General features: G+C 42.5%; 1 protein-coding gene and 1 long non-coding RNA gene across 2 annotated transcripts in view; one reads left to right on the top strand and one right to left on the bottom strand.

Moving 5' to 3' along the window:
• DGAT2L6 (diacylglycerol O-acyltransferase 2 like 6) overlaps positions 1-12,635 on the top strand; it is a 34,967-nt gene extending 22,332 nt beyond the window's left edge. The window contains exons 2-7 of the mRNA XM_059680486.1: positions 3,600-3,710; positions 4,410-4,480; positions 4,817-5,021; positions 6,436-6,610; positions 11,323-11,534; positions 11,950-12,635. Coding sequence (XP_059536469.1) covers positions 3,600-3,710; positions 4,410-4,480; positions 4,817-5,021; positions 6,436-6,610; positions 11,323-11,534; positions 11,950-12,104 — 929 coding nt within the window. The 3' untranslated portion in view covers positions 12,105-12,635. The remainder of the gene's footprint in view (positions 1-3,599; positions 3,711-4,409; positions 4,481-4,816; positions 5,022-6,435; positions 6,611-11,322; positions 11,535-11,949) is intronic.
• Positions 1,068-11,576, bottom strand: LOC132225197 (uncharacterized). Its single transcript, XR_009450814.1, has 3 exons — positions 11,464-11,576; positions 11,257-11,346; positions 1,068-1,505 (listed from the first exon to the last, which is right to left on the bottom strand). It is a non-coding gene; the product is annotated as an uncharacterized LOC132225197 (long non-coding RNA).
• Positions 12,636-23,466: the final 10,831 nt, after the last annotated feature.

Genomic DNA, 23,466 nt, shown 5'->3' with positions numbered 1-23,466 from the left:
ATTCATATGTAGTAAATAAACCTTGACCAAAACCTCACATTTAATTAAGAAATTAACTCAAAATGGATTACAGATCTAAATGTAAAACAGAAAACTGTAAAACTTTTAGTAAAAAACATAGGAGAAACCCTTTATGACCCGTGGTTCTGTAAAGAGTTCTTGGATTTGACCCCAAAAGCACAACATGTAAAAACAAAAACAAACCAAAAAAATGATAAAATGGACTCCATCAAATTTAAAAGGTTTTGCTTTAAGAAAGACCTTGTTAGAAAAATGAAAAGATAAACACAGACCGGGATAAAATGTTTGCAAAGCACATATCCAACAAAGGACTTGTATCCAGAATACATAAAGAAATTTGAAAACCCAACAGTGAGAAAACAAGCCAATTAAAAAATTTGCCAAATATTTGAACAAACATTTTACCAAAGAGGATATATAGAAGGCAGATAAGCACCTGAAAAAGTGTTAAGCATCATTAAATACAGTCAAACCTCAGTTCTCCAGCGTCTTCCACCTGGAACAATTCAGTTCTCCATCAAGCTGTTGACGGGAAAAAAAAAAAATGTTTTGGCTGCTTCAGTTTTCGACCTAATAACCCTTTCATTATGATACCTCAGCAAGACAAAGAGTCTCTGTGGAAACAAAGGAGAGAATGCTTTTGCTGCTGAAGAAGTCAAAGATTAGCACAATTTTAAAACATAAAGAGACCATCAAGAATGCCAATATTGCTGAGGGTGTGAAAGTGTTCACAAAACAACAATCACAGGCAATTGAATAGGTAGAAAAACTGTTGGTTGGATAAATGAAAAGCAGTTTTCTGGTGATAGCATTTTGGAGGCAGTGATATATGAAAAACTCATTTAAGGCTAATAGTGGTGGTTCGATAAATTTAAGGAAAGAAGTGTTTATAGATTAAACAGTACATTTGGGGGTCTGGAATGGATTAATTCAAATTACATTCTTTCCAATGGGAAAAGTGATTCAGTTTTCAAACAAATCGCTTCTCAAACAACTTTCTGGAATGAATCAACTTCAAGAATAGAGGTTAAACTGTATTAGGAAAATGGAAGTTACAATTATGATGAGATACCACAGTACATATCTAGTTGAATGGCTTGACTAGTAGTGCCTTTAATACAAACTAAATTAGGAGATTATTTTATGTAAACTTCCTCATTGATAATCCACTCTAAGAGTCCTCCCTTGAACATGGACAAAATGCTGTAAGCATCTCCTGGTATCAAGGCCATAATATTTAAGGAAGGGTCACACATACATACATACAAATGGTTGTTCTTCATCATTCTTGCCTCAGATCCCCTCACTTTTAGTCAAGGAACTTCTTGTTCCATGAGTTTTAGCTCTTCCATGTTTGGCTTCTGTTCATCCTACTTCTTTAAATCCCACTTCTGTCACCTTGAGTGACAATGATTACATTCACACAGGCTGGGTCTGGCAGGCTTGCCCTCATAGGACACTTATGGTCTCCTGAGATGCCACACCTGCAGTTCAAATAGATTCCACAAGGGGGATGATGTTTATCCAGGTATGACTCTTAGATTACCTTTAGGACTTGTGGATAGTTGAAAGAGATTGGATATAAGGCACACAATTAATCCATCTATGCTTTTAAAAAATAACAAATCAGTTAAATAACGTAAATGCTGACTAAACACTAATCATTTAAGTTCACCTACTCTTGAAAAGAGAAAACATTTATTTATCTTTCATTCAGTCTACAGATATTTGTTAAAAACCTTCTGTGTGTAAGGCTCTATTCTAAATGTTAAGGTTACAAAGTAAATTTATTTGAAGCAAGATATAAAAGAAAGGATACACTTAGACTACCTTTAATTAATAATTATTCTTATTAAACTTTGTCGGGTTTTCTTCTGAAGCTTACTCAGCAAATTAACTCTCATATTTCATGAGGGTCAGAGGTATTAAGACTTTCATCCATGACAGGCTTCTCATAAAATTCCTCCCACCACTATCTCTTATTTAATCAGCATGATTACAACAACCATCTCAGTCACCTCTTACAACAAAGGAGAGATAGGTAGAACCTCCCAAGGGTATAACTACAGGGAGGGAGGTGGAAGGAAAGAATGGGAGAGGCAGAGGGAGAAGGACTGGGGAGAGGAAAGAAAGGGAAATGAAAGGAGGGGGTGATGGAGAGGGGGGGAGGTGCAATAGGGGTTTAAAGGGAAGGGGAGGGAGAGAGAGTGATAGGGAAGTCAGCCTATCACTAAGGTTTCTTCTATTCCATAACATAACTTTTTAAAGAAATGCCCATTATGTCTTTTTTGTTTTTGTTTTGTTTTGTTTTGTTATTTTCATCTCAAAATGTAAGAGACAAACCTATGGGTAAGTAACTCTTGATTTTCTTCTTCTTCTCTGAAATATTTTATACCATGATGTGGTTACCTGGTCAAAGAAGTCATCCCCTTAGCTGGCTCTGTTTTTATTCACAATACTGGAGGCCCGGTGCATGAGATTTGTGCACTGGTGGTGGTGGGGGGGCCTCAGTCCGGCCTGTGCCCTCTCACAGTCCAGGACACCTCAGGGATGTCCACCTGCAGCAGAGGCAGGAGAGGCTCCCACCACACCACCTCTGCTGTGCCCGCCAGCTGTGAGCCCAACTTCTGGCTGAGCAACACTGTGGGAGCGCACTGACCACCATGGGGAAGCTCCTGCATTGAGCATCTGCCCCCTGGTGGTCAGTGTGTATCATAGTGACTGGTCTTTCCACCATTCGGTCAATTTGCATAATATGCTTTTAGTATATAGGATGTGTACTTAGCCCCTTTTTCATGAATGCAGATTTTATTTTATTTTTTTTATTTTTTATTTATTTATTTTTTTTGGTAAGCTTGCCTTCTTTTTTTTTAAAAAAATATATTTTATTGATTTTTTTACAGAGAGGAAGGGAGAGAGATAGAGAGTTAGAAACATCGATGAGAGAGAAACATCGATCAGCTGCCTCCTGCACATCTCCCACTGGGGATGTGCCCGCAACCCAGGTACATGCCCTTGACCGGAATCGAACCTGGGACCTTTCAGTCCGCAGGCCGACGCTCTATCCACTGAGCCAAACCGGTTTCGGCTCATGAATGCAGATTTTAAAATGGAATTCAATTCCAACTGCTATAAGGTATATCACATTTGCATATCACAGCATTCTGTGGCCCTTTGCTAACAGAGATCATCCTCCCCACCGCCCCCCACCCCCCCAGTGAACCTTTGAGACATTTTTAATGAGCCAAAATTGAACTAAGTAAAAAGCAATTTCTAAAAAGTTTTCCTCTCAGCAACAAACAGCCTGTGCACTGCAGGCAGCCCCTCTCCACTGGAATGTGCTAACTTGGTTCTGCTTTTTCCTCAAGTAAGATCTCAGTGATCAAGGGGGCCCAGATTCAGGGACTCAGCAGCCAGCCCAGACCACAGAAGAACTAGATGGAGATTTGGGGAGAAGGAGAGATGGGTCTCACACCAGCTTTGACTTGCTCCTTCAGTATAGAGCCAAGATCAGAGTTATGAGAGGCATATTAAAATTGAAGAGAACTGAAGGGCATGAACCCTTTGTGTCCCCTCAGGAGCTATTCCCATTGTCCTTATACCCTACTTTCTGGTGTTCACGAATTTCTGGACCTTGCCCGTGCTCACCTTAGCCTGGCTCGCCTATGATTGGAACACCCACAGTCAAGGTAAGAGACCAGAAGGGTGGTGGTCCCTGTCTGTCTGTGCCAAGGGTATAACTACAGGGAGGGAGGTGGAAGGAAAGAATGGGAGAAGCAGAGGGAGAAGGACTGGGGAGAGGAAAGAAGAGGAAATGAAAGGAAAGGGTGATGGAGAGGGGGGGAGGTGCAATAGGGGTTTAAAGGGAAGGGGAGGGAGAGAGAGCAGCAAGGCTCAGCATGGAACAGAGGTCTCTGCCAGGCTTCCCAGGAAGAATTAAAAAGTTGAGGTTTGGCTCAGTGAATACAGCACAAGTACTGAAGGGTCCCGGGTTCAATTCCAGTCAAGGGTACCTACCTCAGTTGCAGGCTCAATCCTAGGTTAGGGAGTGCATGTGGAAGCAACCAATTGAAGTGTCTCTCTCATATCAATGTTTCTGTGTGTGTGTGTCTCTTTCTTCCACTCTCTCTAAAAATCAATGGAAAAATATCCTCGGGTGAGGATTAACAAAACAAACAAAAAAAGTTGAGGTTTTGGGGCAGATGCAGGCGCGTCCCATGGTTGGCTTCAGGGACAGTAACTACAGCTCTGTGCCCTAGAAATATGGAAGTGTGAGAAGAAGGCCCCTCTTTTGACCTGAGGACTGTAGGAAGATCCATCCACCTCTGGGAAAGGTAGAAGAATTCGCAGTATCTCACCTGCTCTTCCCTTTCCTTCTGTACCCACAGGTGGTAGGCGTTCTGCTTGGGTACGAAAATGGACCCTCTGGAAACATTTCCGAAATTACTTCCCAATAAAGGTGACTACCCCTTCTTCTGGGTGCATTTGGTCCCTTTCCACTCAGCTTCATGTTTTCAAAGGGTTTGGTGGCTAGTAGTGAAGGTCAAAGCTCAGAGGTATAATGCAGAGTTGGGGCCCAAAATGGATGGGCAGGTGAGGAGATGGCTAGATAGCAGCCTTTCCTCACAGTGACAAACCCAAGTCAGCCTCTCTGAGCATCATAACCCCTGGTGACATCCCAATGAACAGGAATTTGGGCTCCCCAAGGGTAACACAGGTTACCTGCTGGGATGAATCTGCATGTTCTCTTTTCCTTCTTCCTATCCACTGTTCTGACTCAATCTCCCTCTGACAGCTGGTGAAGACTTGTGATCTCTCTCCCAAACACAACTATATCATTGCCAACCACCCCCATGGTGTTGTCTCTTACGGTGTCTTCATCAACTTTGCAACTGAGGCCACTGGCTTTGCTCGGATTTTCCCAGGCATCACTCCTTCTGTAGGGACCTTGGAAGGGATCTTCTGGATCCCAATTGTGAGAGAATATGTGATGTCTTTGGGTGAGTATAAGAAATCATTCCATCCTCTGACCTACCGCAGGGCTCCAACCTCACTAAGCTCTGAGAGCCAGTCTAATTCTTACTCCCTGCTGGAAGAGGACTTAGTAGAAAATGAGTCTAGAACCCACTGGACAAGTAAGGGGAGTATGTGGCTAAGTATCAGATTCTGTCCAAGATCTGGGAGGCAGGGTTTCGTTAGGCAGCAAGGTAAGTTACTGGCATTCGTAAGATTTACCATGAATACATTCAAAGGAGGAAGAAGAAGGCTGGAGTTGAGGAGCAAAGCCCAAGTGGAAAGCAGAAGGCAAAAGCCAAATATCATACCCAAATGTCAGGGAAATTAGTTATGAAAGAGGTATCTCAGATGAATTTTGCCAGATTCTTTCTGGGATATCAATTGACTTCTTGTGGGAAGTCATTTATAAAGCAGCTCTCATCCCAGGGAGTCTTAAAGACATTTTTAAGTCTTTCATATTAGCTGGTACTTTCATGGCCCATGACCTTCATCTCCTGGGAACCCCTTCAAACTTGCATAAGACGTCAAGGGATAAAGAATAAACATCCATCAGAATCAAGAACAACCTCCCCATGCCAGGCTTCAAGCCAGGGTACTGTGACAAATGTCCTTCTCTCTGGATGAATATCCATCCTCTGGACACCAGAAAACAACTGAAGCCATATATTAAAAGGTAAGATACATTTATCTGGAGGGACCAGGTGAGAACACTGGAGTCCCAGAGGATGGTTCTACTCTCCTCTGAGGTTGGCATGAACCTGGAGCAGCAATATCTCTCAATTTTTGAGGCTTAGAGGCAATTTCTGCCATCCCAGGAGAGAATAGAAGGTAAGTTCATGGCAAAGATAGGAAGCAGGAGTGAGGAAAGACTCTGTGACTGTTGTTGAACAATAGGGTGTCATCCTTATTCCATGGTTCATCTATATTTCAATTTGGCTTGGGCAGGCTCCTGGGCCTGCCTACTCTCAAGAAACCCCAGACAATGGCTCCCCTTCAGCATGTGCTCTAGGGAGGAAGCAGGCTGGTGGTGGCTAGTCCTGATCACCCTAGGAGAGAGAACTCTGGTGAGTCTCCAGTGTTGTCACTCTGGGGAGAGTAGAAGATGGCTGTGGTTCATGAGTAGAGAGAGAAGGGATAGGCTTAAATACTATTGAAGTAAGAGGAAGTAGGCAGAGGAACTCAATGTCACCTAAACTGTAGTAGCATAGACTCCCAACACAAGCAACTGACCCTAAGAACCAACCTCAGACTAAGGGTAACCCAAGATGTGGAGGTTAAAGACAGAAGAGTGGAAACAGCAGTCAGGAAACAGAAGAATTGTGTCTATCATTAGGAGCACAGAGGAATCCCTTTACCCCATCCTCAGACACCGAGCTTGTTGACTCTTTGGTTTCACAGGTGTGTGCCCCGTGAGTGAGTTGGCCTTGAAGTATTTGCTGACTCAGAAAGGCTCAGGCAATGCCGTGGTTATCGTGGTGGGCGGAGCTGCTGAAGCCCTCTTATGCCGGCCAGGAGCTTCTACCATCTTCCTTAAACAGCGTAAAGGTTTTGTGAAATTGGCACTGAAGACAGGGTGGGTCCTTAGGTTCTGGTGCCCTATTGTCTGGGTGCCACAGATTCTCTGTAGCACCTCTCCAGAATGGTGTCCTTCCTTGGAAACCTGTTAGAAGGGGCTCCCTCTTCACTCTGATTAATTATCTCTACTTCCTCACACTGTATCTGAAAGGTGTTTTAGCCTCCAGACAGGTTTCGGTGGGCACTATTTTACTTGAAGTTGGAGAAAGAACAATAGAAAAAGACCTTTATCTTCTACTCATTAGCCTGCTGGCTAGGGGTGTGGACAGTGCAGATTTATTCTATATCCACCTATTAACTGAAAGGCCAAGAGAACTTACTCAGGGCAAGGAAGGCATTAGGTTTGATGTTGCAGGGATTGCAAAGATGAATAAGACATGTTTACTAAGGGAAGGCAGGGAGGAGGAGGTAGAAGAGGATGAAGAGGGTATAAATGGTGATGAAAGGAGACTTGATTTGGGGTCGTAAACACACAATACAATATGCAGATGATATATTGTATACCTGAAAACGATATAATTTTATTCACCAATGTTACCCCAATAAATTTATTTTAAAAAGACATGATTACTGCCCTCCCCATCAAAGAGCATATAATCTGGTTTGAGAAATAGAATAAATTTATTCAGCAGTTATTGAACACCTACTCTGTGCTAGACATAGTACTATGCATTGAAGATATAAAAATAAATAAGACCTAGTCCTCGCCTTTAAGGAACTCAGTCAAATAGAGAAGACAGACATATGCACATATAATTACAAAATATATCCAAAATCCAACCACTTTCCATCCTTGCCTCCCCCACATCTGAGAGTCTATTCCCAATTGTAGCTAGGATGATCCTATTTTTAAATTGAATTTATTGGGGTGACATTGGTTCACAAAACCATATAGATTTCAAGTGTACCACTCAGTAAAGCACCATCTGCACACTGCAACATGCACCCTCAGCCCCAAGCAAAGTCTCTTTTCATCCCCATGTATCCCCCCTTTGCCTACCTCTACTTACTTCCTTTTCCCCTCTATCACCACACTGTTGTCTGTCTGTGTCTATGTGATTATATATATATATATATTGCTTAATCCCTTCATCTTCTTTCATCCAGCCCCCAACCCCCTCTGCTCTCACAGCTGTTAGTCTGTTCCATGCCTCTGTTTCTATTTTGTTTGTCAGTTTATTTTGTTCATTAGATTCCACATATAACTGAGATCATATGGTATTTGCCTTTCCCTGACTGGCTTATTTCACATAGCATAATCATCTCCAGGTCCATTCATGCTGTTGCAAAAGATAAGAGTTCCTTCTCTTTTATAGCTGGGTAGTATTCCATTGTGTAAATGTACCACAGCTTATTTATCCACTCATCTGCTGGTGAGCAGTTGGGCTGTTTCCAAATCTTAGCTATCTATAATAATAAAAGCATAATATGCTAATTAGACCAGACATCCTTCTGGACGACCTTCCAGACTAACCCGGGGCTGTGAGGGAAGCCCGGGTCCCAGGTGCCAGAGGGAATCCGGTGCTGGCAGCCGGGAGAAGGAAGGCCTACTCTTGCATGAATTTCGTGCATCAGGCCTCTAGTTGTAAATAATGCTGCAATGAACACAGGGGTGCATATATTCTTTTGAATTAGTGTTTTGGGTTTCTTGGGATATATTCCCAGAAGTGGGATCATGGGTCAAAAGGCAGTTCCATTTTTTATTTTTTGAGGAAATTCAATACTGTTTTCTACAGTGGTTATACCAATATGCATTCCTACCAAGAGTGCATGAGGGTTCTCTTCTCCCCACATCCTTGTGGATTTATTGATGATCACCATTCTGATAGGTGTGAGGTGAAATTTCATTGTGGTTTTAATTTGAATCTCTCTGATAATTAGTGACGTTGAGCATCTTCTTTTTCTTTTGAGCATCTTTTCATATGTCTATTGGCCATCTATATGTCCTCTTTGGAGAAGTCTTTGTTCAGGTCCTTTGCCCATTTTTTAATTGGATTGTTTATGTTTTTTTGGTGTTGAGTTGTATGCTATTTATAATTTTTTAATATTAACTCCTCATTAGATGTATCATTGGGGAACATGTTCTTCTATTCAGTAAGTTGTCTTTTCATTTTGTTGATGGTTTCCTTTGCTATTCAAAAAGTTTTTAGTTTTATGTAGTCCCATTTGTTTATTTTTGTTTGTTTCCCTTGTCCAAGGAGATATATTGGCAAAAATATTACTACAAGAAATGTCTGAAATTTTACTGCCTATGTTTTCTTCTAAGATTTTTATGGTTTCATGCCTTACATTTAAGTCTTTAATCCATTTGAAGTTTGTTGTTGTGTATGGTGTAAAAAGGTAGTCTACTTTCATTTTTTTGCATGTATCTAGTTTTCCTAGTGCATTTATTGAAGAGACTGTAAAATATGAATTGACCATAAAGGCTTGGGTTTATTTCTTTGCTCTCTATTCTGTTCCATTGCTTTATATGCCTGTTATCATGCCAATGCCATGCTGTTTTGATTACTATGGCCTTGCAGTGTAGTTTGATACCAGGTAGTGTGATCCCTCCAATCTTGTTCTTCTTTCTCAAGATTGCTGAGGCTATTTGAGGTCTTTTGTGATTTCATATAAAATTTTGGAATATTTGTTCTATATCTGTGAGATATGGCACTGCTATTTTAATAGTAATTGTGTTGAATCTGTAGATTGTTTGGGATAATATAGACATTTTAATGATGTTAAATTTTCCATCCATGAACACGGTATATGCTTCCAGTTATTTGTATCTTCCTCAATTTCTTTCTTCAGTATCTTATAATTTTCCAAGTACGAGTCTTTTACCTCCTTGGTTAAATTTATTCCTAGGTACCTTTTTGTGTTGCAATAGCAAATAGAATTGTTTTCTTAATTTCTCTTTCTGATAGTTCACTATTGGTACATATAATTTCTGAATATTAATTTTGTGTCCTGCTACTTTGCTGAATTCATTTATTAAATCTAGTGGGGGTTTATTTGGTGGAGTCTTTAAGGTTTTCTATATACAGTATCATGTAATCTGAAAATAATGACAGTTCTATTCTTTTCCAATTTAGATGCCTTTTATTTCTTTTTCTTGTCTGATTACTGTGGCTAGGACTTCCAGTACTATGTTGAATAAGAGTGATGAAGTGGACATCTCTGTCTTGTTCTTGATCTTAAGGGAAACACGTTTAGTTTTTTCCCATTGAGTATGATGCTGGCTGTGAGTTTGTCATATATGGTCTTCATTATGTTGAGGTATGATCCCTCTATCTGGATGACCCTATTAAACATGTCAAATCATGTCACTATTCCAAATGTCCCAACAACTCCCATTTCACTACAAGCAAAAGCCAAAGTCTTTCCAAAATCCTTCAAGACCCTAAATAATCTGACCATTGGCCACCTCTCCTACCTCATCACCTACTGATCTCCCCCTTGTTCACTCCATTAGAGCTATACTGGCTTTCCTTGCTGTCCCTCCAACAAGCTATATGCTCCTGCCTTAAAGCCTATGCTCTAGCTGTCTGTCTTCTCAGTAAATCTGTCCCTACTATCCTGCTTTCTTTTCCCCATTGCACTTATCATTTGCTTATATATTACCACTTTTATTTATACCAGTTTATCAGCTTTTATTTATTAATTATTATTTATTATCTGTCTTCCCTCAATAAAAGGTAAACTCCATAATGACAGAGATTTTTAAAAAATCCATTGTGTTCAATGATGTATCCTCAGGGCTTAAAACAGTACTGGCACATAGAAAGAACTTATTAAATATGTATTGAATGAATGATGTGTTATAATGGATATATGTACAAAGTGCTATGAAAGCACCGGTTGATGGAAAGATTTTCACCCAAAGTAAAAGTTTCATTAGTGGGTGACATCTGAATTGTGAATTGAAATATCAGTAGGACTTGCCAATCAGACCAAAAGGGAGAAAGAACTTGGGAATTTTTCATATCAGGCACTATGCCAGTCCCTAGGAATTCATAGGTAAATGATACAGTTCCAAACTTTGATTAGCTTGACAGATAACTGGGGAGTCAGACAGATAAGGAGATGACTGTATTAGAATTAAGATAGTGTTGGTGCAGGAGAAAGGTAAGCATTAGGCAAGGAGTACCTAATCCACATTGTGGGGAAGGAAATTGGAGGTGGTCAAAGTTTCTTCAGGGGATGAAATCAGAGCTGAGTATTGAAAGGCAAAAATAGAATTAACCAAGTGAAGACAGAAGGAAGGCATTTCTAGAAGAGGGAGCAGAATACACAAAGACACACAAAGAACTTGGCACACTTAGTATGGCTTAGCACATTGCAAAGAAGAGGTGTGGAGAGGGGAAGCTAGCCAGGTAGGGAGGGCCATGTTAAGCAATGTGGTACAAAGTTGAGAGCTCTGGAAGAGTTTAAAGTGAGGAGCTACAGGTCCAGATACACAATTTAGGAAGATCCCTCTGGATGCTAGGTGCAATAAAGGCAGTTAGGTTGCCTGCAGTTGGTTTCTTCCAATCATGGGGAAATGTGTAGCAGCTACCCACAAAGGGTTCAGTTGGGAGGATGGGGGATGGCAAGAATGAGACACAGGCTGAAGATATTTGGGTTCTTGTCCTATAATGGAGAGATTTACAGGTTTCCCACCTTGGTGAGGATTTCACTGGGGGAAGTTTCCTGGGAGAACTTATACTTCTGTTCCTTTCTTTACAGAGCACACCTTATCCCTTCATATTCCTTTGGAGAGAATGAGGTGTACAATCAAGAGACCTTCCCTGAGGGCACATGGTTAAGGTTCTTCCAAAAAGCCTTCCAGGGAACATTCAAAAAAATCTTGGGACTAAATTTCTGTACCTTCCATGGCCGAGGCCTCACTCAAGAATCCTGGGGCTTCCTGCCTTTTAATCGGCCCATTACCACTGTTGGTGAGATTTTTAGTATCTCTGAACCACCCTGGTTCTTGATTCCCATATCAAGTCCCAGGGGAACTGGCACACAGCTGTGATGGGCAATGGAAACTCCATTGGGTGTGGTTGAGGGCAGGGTGGGGAGGACAAGATAAGAGTTATGGCCATTCACAGTGGGACAGAGTTCAACAGCTACCATGAGAGCATCATTATTCCTTCAGCATTCTCTTGAGCTTGTTCTCACTCTCTTGAGCATATGTGAGGTTAAGTATTTGGAAATTATGGGAAAGGATGAGGTTGAGACAGAAGGAAAAAAAAACAACAAAGGAAGGGGAGGGGACCCAGACACTGAGTTTCAGTATGTGGCTCCCTTTGAGGGATGGGTAATTTGAGTTGGGAGGGAGATCTGATGCTTGTCTCTTCTTCCCCACAGTTGGGGAGCCCCTGCCAATCCCCAGGATTAAGAGGCCAAATAAGAAGACAGTGGACAAATACCACACACTCTACATCAGTGCCCTGCGCAAGTTATTTGATCAGCACAAAGTTCAGTATGGCCTTTCTGAGACTCAGGAGCTGACAATAGTATAACAAGAGCTGGATTCCCTTATTGAACTCCCAAAGCATTGAGGGATCCAAGCAAGGTCACATAGAAGGAAGAATTTGGGGAGAGTGGAGGATCTCAGATGTGAGATAGGAGCCAACCAAGCCAGAAAGTACTTAACGAGTCAAGTTTGGGGGAAGGAACTAGAGGAACAGGGGAGGCTGGGCAACAACCCAGTTGAGCAAGCAGTCTTGTGAGTCAACAGATCTTTATTGCCCCCTGACTCCAGCCAACTCTCTGATAAGAAGAATGTGAAGCCAAAGAACACCATGATCCTTCCTCCTGAGGCTTAGTGACACCATCACTATTTGGGTTTAGACTTAGAAGACTTGTTGAGAACAGGGATGGTTTGTTTCCTCCTAAACCCGTTCCCTACACATGGGACCACTACAAGATAAACTGGTGACTTGAACTGTGGTTTCCTGACCCAAGCAGAGAGTATTCCCTCAGTTGTGACACAATTCCACATTGACAAAAACGTTTGCATGCAGTTATGCTGTTTCTTTTTATTAAAATAAAGCTCTAGATATATAAAACAAGATATGACTATTTCTTACTTTGTGGTTCTCTACTGTACTTCCCTCTAACCTGGCCAGAAAGCTGGTCTGTGGAGAACCATTTTCCTCTTCATCTGCCCTTTATACTGCTCCTGACAGAAAATGTGAGGGCATGGAACTATAACTACTGCACAGTGTAGGAGATAGGAGCAGAATGGTGGGAACTGGCACTGAGGAGCCCATCCCTCCTGATCCCACATAACTATCCTGGGTCTGAAAGGAGGGAGCCACAGATCATCCACCAGCTGTGAGTCTGCTTTATGTAAAGTATTTACTGTGTACCAGGGTCTATGCCATCATTTTCAAAACCTTTGTCTCTTAATGCTAACACCAACCCTGCAAGATTGCCATCATCTCCATTTCACAGTAGCTAAAACTCATAGAGGTTAAGTAACTTGCCCATAGCTCTGGATAGAACTATCATCCAAATTCAGGTCTTACTAATTCCAATCCAAAATTCATTCTAATGCACCAATCACCACACTTTCTATTTCTCATTTCCTGGAGACCTATTAATCAGCTTCATTTCCCTCAATGAGGTTGCATGGCACCCCACTTAAATTAGTTCATAAGTATGGGCAAAAGTGACATGGATTCTACTCAGAGTGGTCCCCCTCAGAGAAAATAACATTGATGAAAAAAACAACACATTTCTATATCAATAGAATGAATTGAAAGTCCAGAAGCAAACCCATACATTTATGCTCAATTGCTTTTTGCCAAAGGTGCCAATACAGTTCCGTGGAGGGAAAGAATACTCTTTTCAATAAATGATGCAGGAGCAATTGTATATTCACTTTAACAAAAGGAAAATTTGATAAATTGGACTTCACCAAAACTAAAAATATTTTATCTGCAAAAGACCCTGTTAAGGAGGATGAAAAAGCAAGCTATAGACTGGGAGAAAGCACCTGCAAACCATATATCCAACAAAGGACTAGTGTCTAGACCAGCAGTTCTCAACCTGCGAGTTGCAACCTCTTTGGCGGTCAAACGACCTTTTCATAGGGGTCGCCTAAGACCATCCTGCATATCAGATATTTATATTATGATTCATAACAGTAGCAACATTACAGTTATGAAGTAGCAACGAAAATAATTTTATGGTTGGGTCACAACATGAGGAACTGTATTTAAAGGGCCAGAAGGTTGAGAACCACTGGTAGACTATATAAATAATCCTCAGCAGTAAAAAAAGTCTAATCAATCCAATTAGAAAATGGGCAAAAGACATGAAGAGACATTTCACTGAAGAGGATTTATAGACAGCAAATAAGTACATGAAAGGATGTTCAATATCATTAGCCATTAGGAAAAATTTAGTAAAAGTGCCTGGTAATTAGCTTTTTTATTGTAATGTAAGTGCCTGATATTAACCTTTTTTGATTGCCAAGGCATACATTTCAGAGGCACCCATCTCAAATAAACATATTGGAAGCTACATAATCACATAAAGAGCCAGGCCACTCCACCCAAGAAATTTCCCTTTTTAGAAAGCCCAGGGTGACCTAGGTAACTGAGTTTTTGAGTGACCCTGCTTTTCCCTCCTTTTGTTAATGTATCAGTTTACATTGGAGTTGTAACAAATTACCACAAACATAGTTACTTAAAACAACAAATTTATTATCTTACAATTCTGGAAGTGAAAACCTAAAAAGGGTCTCACTGGTCTAAAATCAAGGTCTTTGCAAGATTGCATTCCTTCTGGAAACTCTAAGAAAAAATCCATTTTTTGCCTTTTCCTGCTTTTAAAAACTGTTCACATTCCTCACTTTGTTACTTGTGTTGGTGTTCTTAGATTGCCCAAGATAGAAATCAAGAGGAAACCCGAGAGGATTTCCAGACAGATTTTATTAAGCTTATGCTTGAGCACAAGGGAGGCAGCACAGAAGAAAGGAAGGTACTCTGAACTGGCTTGGGGACCGCCTCTGCTAGGCTGTTTTTATAAGCTGGGGACAAAATGGGCTTGCTCAAAAAGGCGGGCTTGTCTAGGGTTCAGGAGTGGAATTTTCCATGTCAGGGTGGGGATACTTTCTCCTTCTGTAAGGTTGCTTGGCATCCATATCTGCATCTCCACACCTGCACTGTTGGGACAAGATGGTGGTGTTGCCAATGGAATACTAAGCAGCTATAAAATATTAGGATCTCTTATCCCTGGAGTCAGCATGGAAGGACCAGGAGAGTATTATGCTAAGTGAAATAAGCCAGTCAGAGAAAGACAAGTATCATATGATCTCACTTATATGTGGAATTTAATAAACAAAATAAACTGATGAACAAAAAGTCAGAGACATTGAAGCATGCAATAGACTGATGTATTTCAGAGAGAAGGGGGGGCATGAGAAGATTAACCAATGCGCTTATATGCATACTAGTGGCCCAATGCATGAAATTCATGCACATTAAAAGGGGATTAATTAGAGGAAATATTTTAATATTGTTATTTGCCCTTTCTCTATAATAGAAGTGTCAGAGATGAAAGAAAATTAATAAAATGTATATGAAAATCTTCCTCCTGTCAGAGACTGGGGCGCACCATGGGACCCAGAGTCAAGTCCCCGCCCACCCACCTGTGCCTCAAAATCGCGCGAGACCCAGACTTGGCTGGCCCCACCCCCACTGGGCTAGATCCAGACCTGGCCAGTCCCACCCTTGTCAAGCCCCACTGAGTGGGGTTGCAGCCTCAGGTCCCCTGGCCTGGTGCCAGGGTGGGAGTGCAGCCTGAGGTCCCCTGGCTCAGTGTCGGGGCAGGGGGCATGGCCTGAGGTTCCCCAGCCTGGGCCGGGGCAAGGGGCACACCTTGAGGTCCCCCATCAAGCCCTGCCGGGTGGGATACACAGCCTGAGATCCCCCATCAAGCCCTGCCAGGTTGGGGGCATGGTCTGGGATCCCCCATCAAACCCCACTAGGCAGGGGGGCACAGCCTCAGGTCCCTTGGCCTGGTGCCAGGAGCGTGGCACAGCCTCAGGTCCCCTGTCAAACCCCACAGGGCGGGGGGTGCAGCCTGAGGTCCCCTGTCAAGCCCCATCAGGTGGGGGGCATGTCCTGAGGTCCCCTGTCAAACCCCGCTGGGCTGGGGGAGTGGTCTGAGGTTCCCTGGCCTGGCGCTGGGGTGAGGGGCACGGCCTGAGGTCCCCCATCAAGCCCCACTGGGGCGAGGAGCGTGGCCTGAGGTCCCCTGTCAAGCCCTGTTGGGTGGGGGACATATCCCCCAGCCTGGCACAAGGGTGGGGGGAGCGGCCTGAAGTCCCCTGTCAAGCCCCATGGGAGGGGTTGGGGGGGGGCGCAGCCTCAGGTCCCTGCTGATTGCTCATTAAGGCTTATTATGGGAACTCGGCCTCCACTGTGGGTGCAGCCATCTTGTGTTACGGAAACCCCCCCACCTCCACTGTGGGCACCGCCATCTTTGTGGTGAAGTGATGGTCAATTTGCATATTCCCTCTTTATTATATAGGATATGTATAGCCCATGGACAGATAATAGTGTGGTGAAGACCTGGGGAGGGGCAGGAGTGGGGTGGAGGGGGTCAATTGGGGGAAAAGGGGACATTGGTAATACTTTCAACAATAAAGATAAATTTTAAAAAATTAAAACAATAGCCCTCCCCGGTTTGGCTCTGTGGATAGAGTGTTGGTTTGCAGACTGAAGGTTCCTAGGTTTCATTCTGGTCAAGGGCACATGCCCGGGTTACAGGCTCGATCTCTAGTAGGGGGCATGCAGGAGGCGACCGATCAATGATTCTCTCTCATCATTGATGTTTCTATCTCTCTCTCCCTCTCCCTTCCTCTCTGAAATCAATAAAAATATGTATTTTTAAATTAAAACAATAGAAACCAAACAAAGAAACAAAACAAAGAGAAAAAAGAAAATGGTGGTGTTGCTCATTATCACCACCCCAGGAAGATCATATAGTGCCCAGACCTTGATCAACTGTGCATGTGGAAGAGTGGTTTTAACATTTTCTGGCTACCTGGTCTTAACTTGGCTTCCTAGACATTCAGTATTTTTCCATTCTCAGACCCAAGTCCCTATTGTGTCAGATTCATGACCCTCTTCCAGCAAAGGCATCATTCCGAACTCCACTTTTATTGTCACATCTTCTCTGCCTCTTACTTTCTTGGCTCCCTCTTATAAGGACCCTTGTGATTACACTGTGCCCACATAAATTATTCAGGATAATCTCCCCATCTTTCAATCATATCTGCAAAGTCCCTTTAAAATTCCAGGAATTAGAATGTGGGCATTTGGTGGGGGGAACCATTATTCATACTATTACATGGCTCTTGTTTTGGTGTCATGTCTAAGAACACTTCTCCAAGCCCTAGGTCCCCACGATTTTCTCCCATGTGTTTTTCTAAAATTTTCTAGTTTTATGTTTTACATTTAAGCTCATGATTCATTTTGAATTAACTTTTATATAAATCATAAGGAAATAATAAATTTTTGATTATGTACAAAGTGTAATCCAGAGCAAATGGAATCACTGTACTTCCCTCAGAGAATACCACAAAGATGGTTCATTTCCTTCAAGTGTTTTCATTGACAGTACCTGATCCAAAACAGAGACAACACACATGCCAAAAATGAAACTACAGAATAATATCACTTATGAACAAAGATGTACTAGTAAATCTCTTGAATAAAATAAGAATAAATTAGAATTAAAATTCCCTTAACAGAAGGTTCCGCTATCAAGAAGGGTTTATCCCATGAATTCAAATATGATTAAATATTAGAAAATCTATTCCTATGACATAACAATGGGTCAACAAAGAAAAACTGTGCAATTACCTTAATACATACTAAAAACACATAAAATAAATGCCCATTCTTGAACAAAAACTCTAAAATCTATGACTAGAAGATACTTCTATAATATCATAAATGATATCCACCTCAAATCAATAGCCAACACCATACAATACTGAAACCCTATAGACATTGCTATTAAAATCAGAAACAAACAAAAAAATGTCCCTTACCAATACAGTTATTTATCACTATTTTTAAATTTCTGGCCAAAGTAACAACAAGTTGTTAAAAATAAAATTCAAATGAGTACATTTAAAGATCTACTTAAGCAATTTATTAAGCAATTCATGAATCAGGTAGCATCCCACCTAGCAACTAGAAGAGTGTTCAAGGGGTTGTAAAATATGGAAGGTTTTTATAGGAAGAAAGGTGGGGCAAGGGAGCTATTAACAAAAGAAAAAGGATTATTTTCTAACCAGAACATGTTCTTTGGGGGGAAAAGGATAGGCAAGATTTTTTTTTTTTTACATGCAGATTGCCTCTTCTTTTTAGGGGGAGGGGTTGAAGAAGATTCATCTTGATAAATTACTTCACTGGTGTTGACCAGAAAATTCCAGACTGGTTGATTTAAGGTTTTGTTTCTGGGAGAAGTTGAAACAGCAATTAGGTCAGGTATTAAATCCAGGTTTAGTGTCATAGGCTTTAGCATAAGTGACACCATCTTGGGCCTGTGTTTTTCTCTTTCATAAAGTGAAACAGAGTTGAGAGGAATACATATAGGAAGGAAGCCAACAAAATTATGTTTAAAAGTTATTCCTTTATTATCAAAACTAAAGTCCCCCTAGTAATACCCAAATACTTATTTACACTGATACAACATCCTATCTAATAAAAGAGAAAATAGCTAATAAAAGAGAAACATGGTAATTAGCCGTATCTCTGCTACCCTTCCCATTGGCTAATCAGGGTGATATGCAAATTAACTGCCAGCCAAGATGGCGGCCGGCAGCCAGGCAGCTTCAAGCAAACATGAGGCTTGCTTGCTTCAGTGACGGAGGACTCCAACGTTCCCCGCCTGCCGCTGCAGGCCTCTGAGCTTGCAGTTTGAAACATTGTTACAAATATAGACACTAAACAAAACCCCAGAAACCTGCTTTCAGCCAGCCGGGATCTCAGAGCTGGAGTTGAAACAGTGTTTTGATTATAGAACCCAAACAAACCAAATACCTGGTTTCAGCAGCCGAGGCCTAAGAGCTGGAGCCAAGCCTCAGAGCTAAAGCTGGCCCAGAATTAAAAAAAGAAGAAGAAAAGGAGCGGTTGGGAGCTCCAGTCACCCGTCAGCCTGAAAACAGCCCTCAGCCCCTCACCCAGACTGGCCAGGCACCCAGTGGGGACCCCCACCATGAAGGGTGTGTGACCCGCTGCAAACAGCCATCATCCCCTCATCCAGGCTGGCCAGGCACCCCAATGGGGACCCCCACCCTGGTCCTGGACACCCTTCAGGGCAAACCAGCCAGCCCGCAAACGTGCACCAAGCCTCTATCCTATATATTAAAAGTGTAATATACCTCCCAGCACAGGGATCAGCAGAGCCGTGAGGCCTCCCGGCACCTGGATCAGCGTGACAGGGGGCAGCACCCAAACCCCCTGATCGCCCTGTGGCTCTGTGTGTGACAGGGGGCGGGGCCACAACCTCCCTATCCGCCCTGCTCTGTTCATGACAGGGAAAGGCACCCCAACCCCCTGATCAGCCCTGCTCTGAGCCTGATGGGGGGAGCTCCCCACCCCCCTGATCGCCCTGCAGCTCTGTGTGTGACAGGGTGCGGCACCCCAACCCCCCCCCCGCACGGGCCCTGCTCTGTGTGTGATGAGGTAGAGCCATAACCTCCCCATCGGCCCTGCCCTGAGTATGACAGGGTGCGGCGCCCCAACCCCCAATCCTCCCTGCTCTGTGTGTGACAGGAGGCAGTGCCCCAACTCCCCTATCGGCCCTGCTCTGTGCGTGACAGGGGGGAGCTCCCCAACCCCCTGATCGACCCTGTTCTGTGCGTGACAGCGTATGGAGCCCCAACCCCCCTGATGGGCCCTGCTCTGTGAGTGATGGGGGCAGCACCCCAACCCCCTGATTGGCCCTGCTCTGTGCATGACAGGGGGTGGCGCCGCAACCTCCCCATCGACCCTGCCTTGAGTGTGATGGAGGCAGTGCCCCAACCCCCCAATTGGCCCTACCCTGAACGTGACTGAGGGTGGCATCGCAACCTCCCAATCCACCCTGCTCTGTGCATGACAGGGGGTGGCGCCCCAACACCCCAATCGGCCCTGCTCTGAGCCCAACCAGGGGCTGCACCTAGGGATTGGGCCTGCCCTCTGCCACCTGGGAGCAGGCCTAAGCCAGCAGGTCGTTATCTCCTGAGGGGTCCCAGACTGCGAGAGGGCACAGGCCAGGCTGAAGAACCCCCCTCCCCCCCGCTCGAGTGCACAAATTTTTGTGCACTGGGCCTCTAGTCCTATATAATAAAAGAGAAATATGCAAATTAGCATTCCTCCACTAGGCTCAAGCCATGCCCAAGCCATGCCTAAGCCATGTCCAAGCCACGCCCACCAGGCAATGAAGTGTGGGTATGCAAATTAACCAGAAGAAGATGGTGGCTAATTTGCATACACAAAACAGAGTGGGAGAGCCGGCAGCTTGGAGGGACGTGGCTCCTTCAGTCGCTCCCTTGCGGGGACATGGCTCCCTTAGTCACTGGACAGAGAACAGAGCAGGAGAGCCAGAGGCTTGGGGGGATGTGGCTCCCTTGGTTGGAAAAAACCCAGAGCATGGGGTGCACCAGGAATTCTTGGAATAGTAGTTTTGGTGGCAGCCCCAGGACTGGAAGCAGAAGCGCAGAGCACGGGGAGCACCAGGAATCCTGGGAATCGTAGTTCTGGTGGCAGATGGCTCTCCTAGACATTAGAGCAAAGTGAGCCTGGAGCACTGTTGTGGTTGGGGATGGAGGGAAAGCAAAGGTGAGAGACATAAGTAAAATCAGAGTGTCTAGGAAAAATTAAAGGGAAGATATCCTAAAATTTCCAGGAAATCTCCACCAATGGAGCAAAGAAAAAAAAAAAGCCTCTATTATTCAGTGAGCAACAAACCAAACTGGGTTGGGGTCTCAGACAATTCACTCATATGATTGCAAAGACAGACAGAAACTCCCGGATTGGAGAGGGCTCCCCTGAAGGATCCCAGATTGGAGAAGGTGCAGGTCGGGCTGAGGGAAACCCCCACCACTACTCCCCAGTGAATGAATCTTCCAGCACCAGGCCCCTAGTCAATTGATAATAAGCTGAAGTGTGGGAGAAGAATAAGAATAGGGTGGGAGAGATAAGCAGGAATCGAATTACACAAGGTGTTGGAGGTCATGGTAAGTACTTTGGATGCTATTCTGAGTTATATGGAAAACCACTGAAAAGTTTTGTATAGGGAAGTAACAATATCTGATCCCTTTTAAAAACACTCTTCAATTATTTTGGTCACCTTTCTTTAATTTTTTTTTTACTCTCCCCAATATATGAAAAAAGAAATCAGTAAAAAAGAAAAGCTATAACTTAAAATTAAAATATTATATTTTGACTCCATTAATGCATAATGAGCCAAGCAACAAATTGGACCAAAAACAAAAAAAAGCAAAAAACAAAAACAACAAAAAACACATAATCTTGCTTAAAGAACACACAAAAACAACCAGCATGAGCTCTCCATGGAAAACAATTTATCCTGAGCAAAGTGTACTTCTGATTTAACAGGGAAAAGATGAGAACTGTTTGTTGTAACATCAGAATTGGCAGAGGGGGTATCTGCAGGTCCCATCACAGAAGCATTGAACAAGTTCCTGGCAAAGTTAACTGAATTCATTGAAGAGGAAGACAACTCTGTCCAAATAGGTGTCTGATATCAATGAAACAGGACTTTTTGTAATCTAATGTTATCACAAATCTATAATTCCAAGAAATACAAATCAAGGCCTGGGTACAAAGCAGAGGCATTTGAATTGGTAGATTCTCAAAGGAATTCAGTTATAAAGATTTTATTGAAATGACAGAGCAAGAGGTCACTGTTAGAGTTGCCATAGAAATGAGCCTGCTCCATATATTAGCCATGTGTCAATACACATGTCATCAACAAAAACTTTCCAGAAAGATGACTCTATTCTAAAATACACTTGGGAAGTCCTGAGAGTAATAAAGAATACCTATGTTTATTCAAGGAATATTTAGCAGAAAAATGTGATGCTGAGAACTAAGATCAACAGTAATTAATATAAATGCGAGAAATCCAGTCAGAAGGCTGAATTGGGCTCTTTGACATTCACAGGGTGAATATTTGCATTTTATTACCTACTGATGACTCAATGGCCTAAAGCAGTGATGGTGAACCTTTTGAGCTCTGCGTGTCAGCATTTTGAAAAACCCTAACTTAACTCTGGTGCCATGTCACATATAGACATTTTTTGATATTTGCAACCATAGTAAAACAAAGATGTATATTTTTGATAATTATTTTATATATTTAAATGCCATTTAACAAAGAAAAATCAAACAAAAAAATGAGTTCGCGTGTCACCTCTGACACGCGTGTCATAGGTTCGCCATCACTGGAAGCAAACCCCCCAACCTGATAATCTTACTGCTCACTAAACAATCACCTTTGATATGTCTGTTGGCATTCCTGAAAGGCAATTGTGCATTCTAGTAAATAAAAGCAGATGGGAATGGAGACTCAGTGGAACTTGGTCTCTTGTACCGAGCTCACTACTGGCTTCCCCCATAATTTCAAATTTATATTTCTTGTCTTGTGTTTTAATTTGCACGTCAGCCCTTTCTCCAAGTCTTTGAACCCAAGGCCATGCAGGCCGTGGCTTCACAATGTGACACACTTTAATTCCAAACTTCAATAACTTGTATTCTTTCTTATGAAACATAATTCACAGACCATATAATTCATCTTTTTAAAGTATACAATTCAGTGTTTTGTTTTGTTTTTTCATATAATCACAATGGACATCTTAGACAAACCAGCCCATGAGGGAAAATAACCTCCAAAAGAAGTATTTATGACACAGAATTTCTATTTAGTGTTTTGTTTTGCATAGTTAATAAAGGTTTTTTTTAAAAAAACATATATTTGGATTTTCTTTTCATTATCAAATTTGGTATTTTTACAGTGTGAGATGAGTTTTTATGAACAAATTCCAATGAACAGGCATCCCTTGTTTTATTGTGTTTTGCTTTATTGGGCTTCATAGATGTTGCAACTACAAAACCAGGTCAAAATAGTCCTATACTGTTTGATGAGGTGCTGAGTTGTCCAGAGACAACAGACCAAAACCATAAGTCACATAGCTGCAGCACGTGCAGAGGAGAGAACATTGGCCTCCAGTTGCACCCAGAACCAAAGTCTCTTGCCTCCCACTCCCATCCCCCACCCCCACACAGAGAACCAAGGGACCTGGACATAACTGGAATTTGAACACTGGAACCTTTTCAGAAGCCAATGGGTCTATTGTACAGGAAGATCCAGTGTGGACGCCCCTTTACTCTAAATCGCCAAATTCCAAGTTTTTCCTATTAAAATTTGCACTTCCACAGACCTGTTCCCCCAACCCTTGGCCTGGTCCATTAAACAAGATGGATTTGAGGCATCATTAAGTCTCCTACCTTATCCATTGGCACCTTCTCGATCAATAAACCTTTCCTTATTCCAAACTCTGATGTTTTTAGTTTTGGCCTTTCAAGCATGAGCACATGGACTTTGGTTTGGTAACAATGTTACATATTTTTTTACAAATCAAAGGCAAGCCTGATCCTCTACCAGCAAAAAGATTACAACTTGATTTATTGTGATACTGCCTTTATCACAATGGTCTAGAACTCAACCTACAATGTCTCAAAGTATGCCTGTATTATATTGTAACAATATAATATGAGTTTACCTTATGAGAGCTTAATTACTGAACTTAGTCCAGGAACCAAGAGTCTACAAGTTACTTGCAAACAC

This window comes from Myotis daubentonii, chromosome X (assembly GCF_963259705.1).
Source record: "Myotis daubentonii chromosome X, mMyoDau2.1, whole genome shotgun sequence".
Classification (NCBI taxonomy): Eukaryota; Metazoa; Chordata; class Mammalia; order Chiroptera; family Vespertilionidae; genus Myotis; species Myotis daubentonii.
Note: the sequence above shows the minus strand (reverse complement) of the source record. Positions and strands in the feature narration are given on the sequence as shown.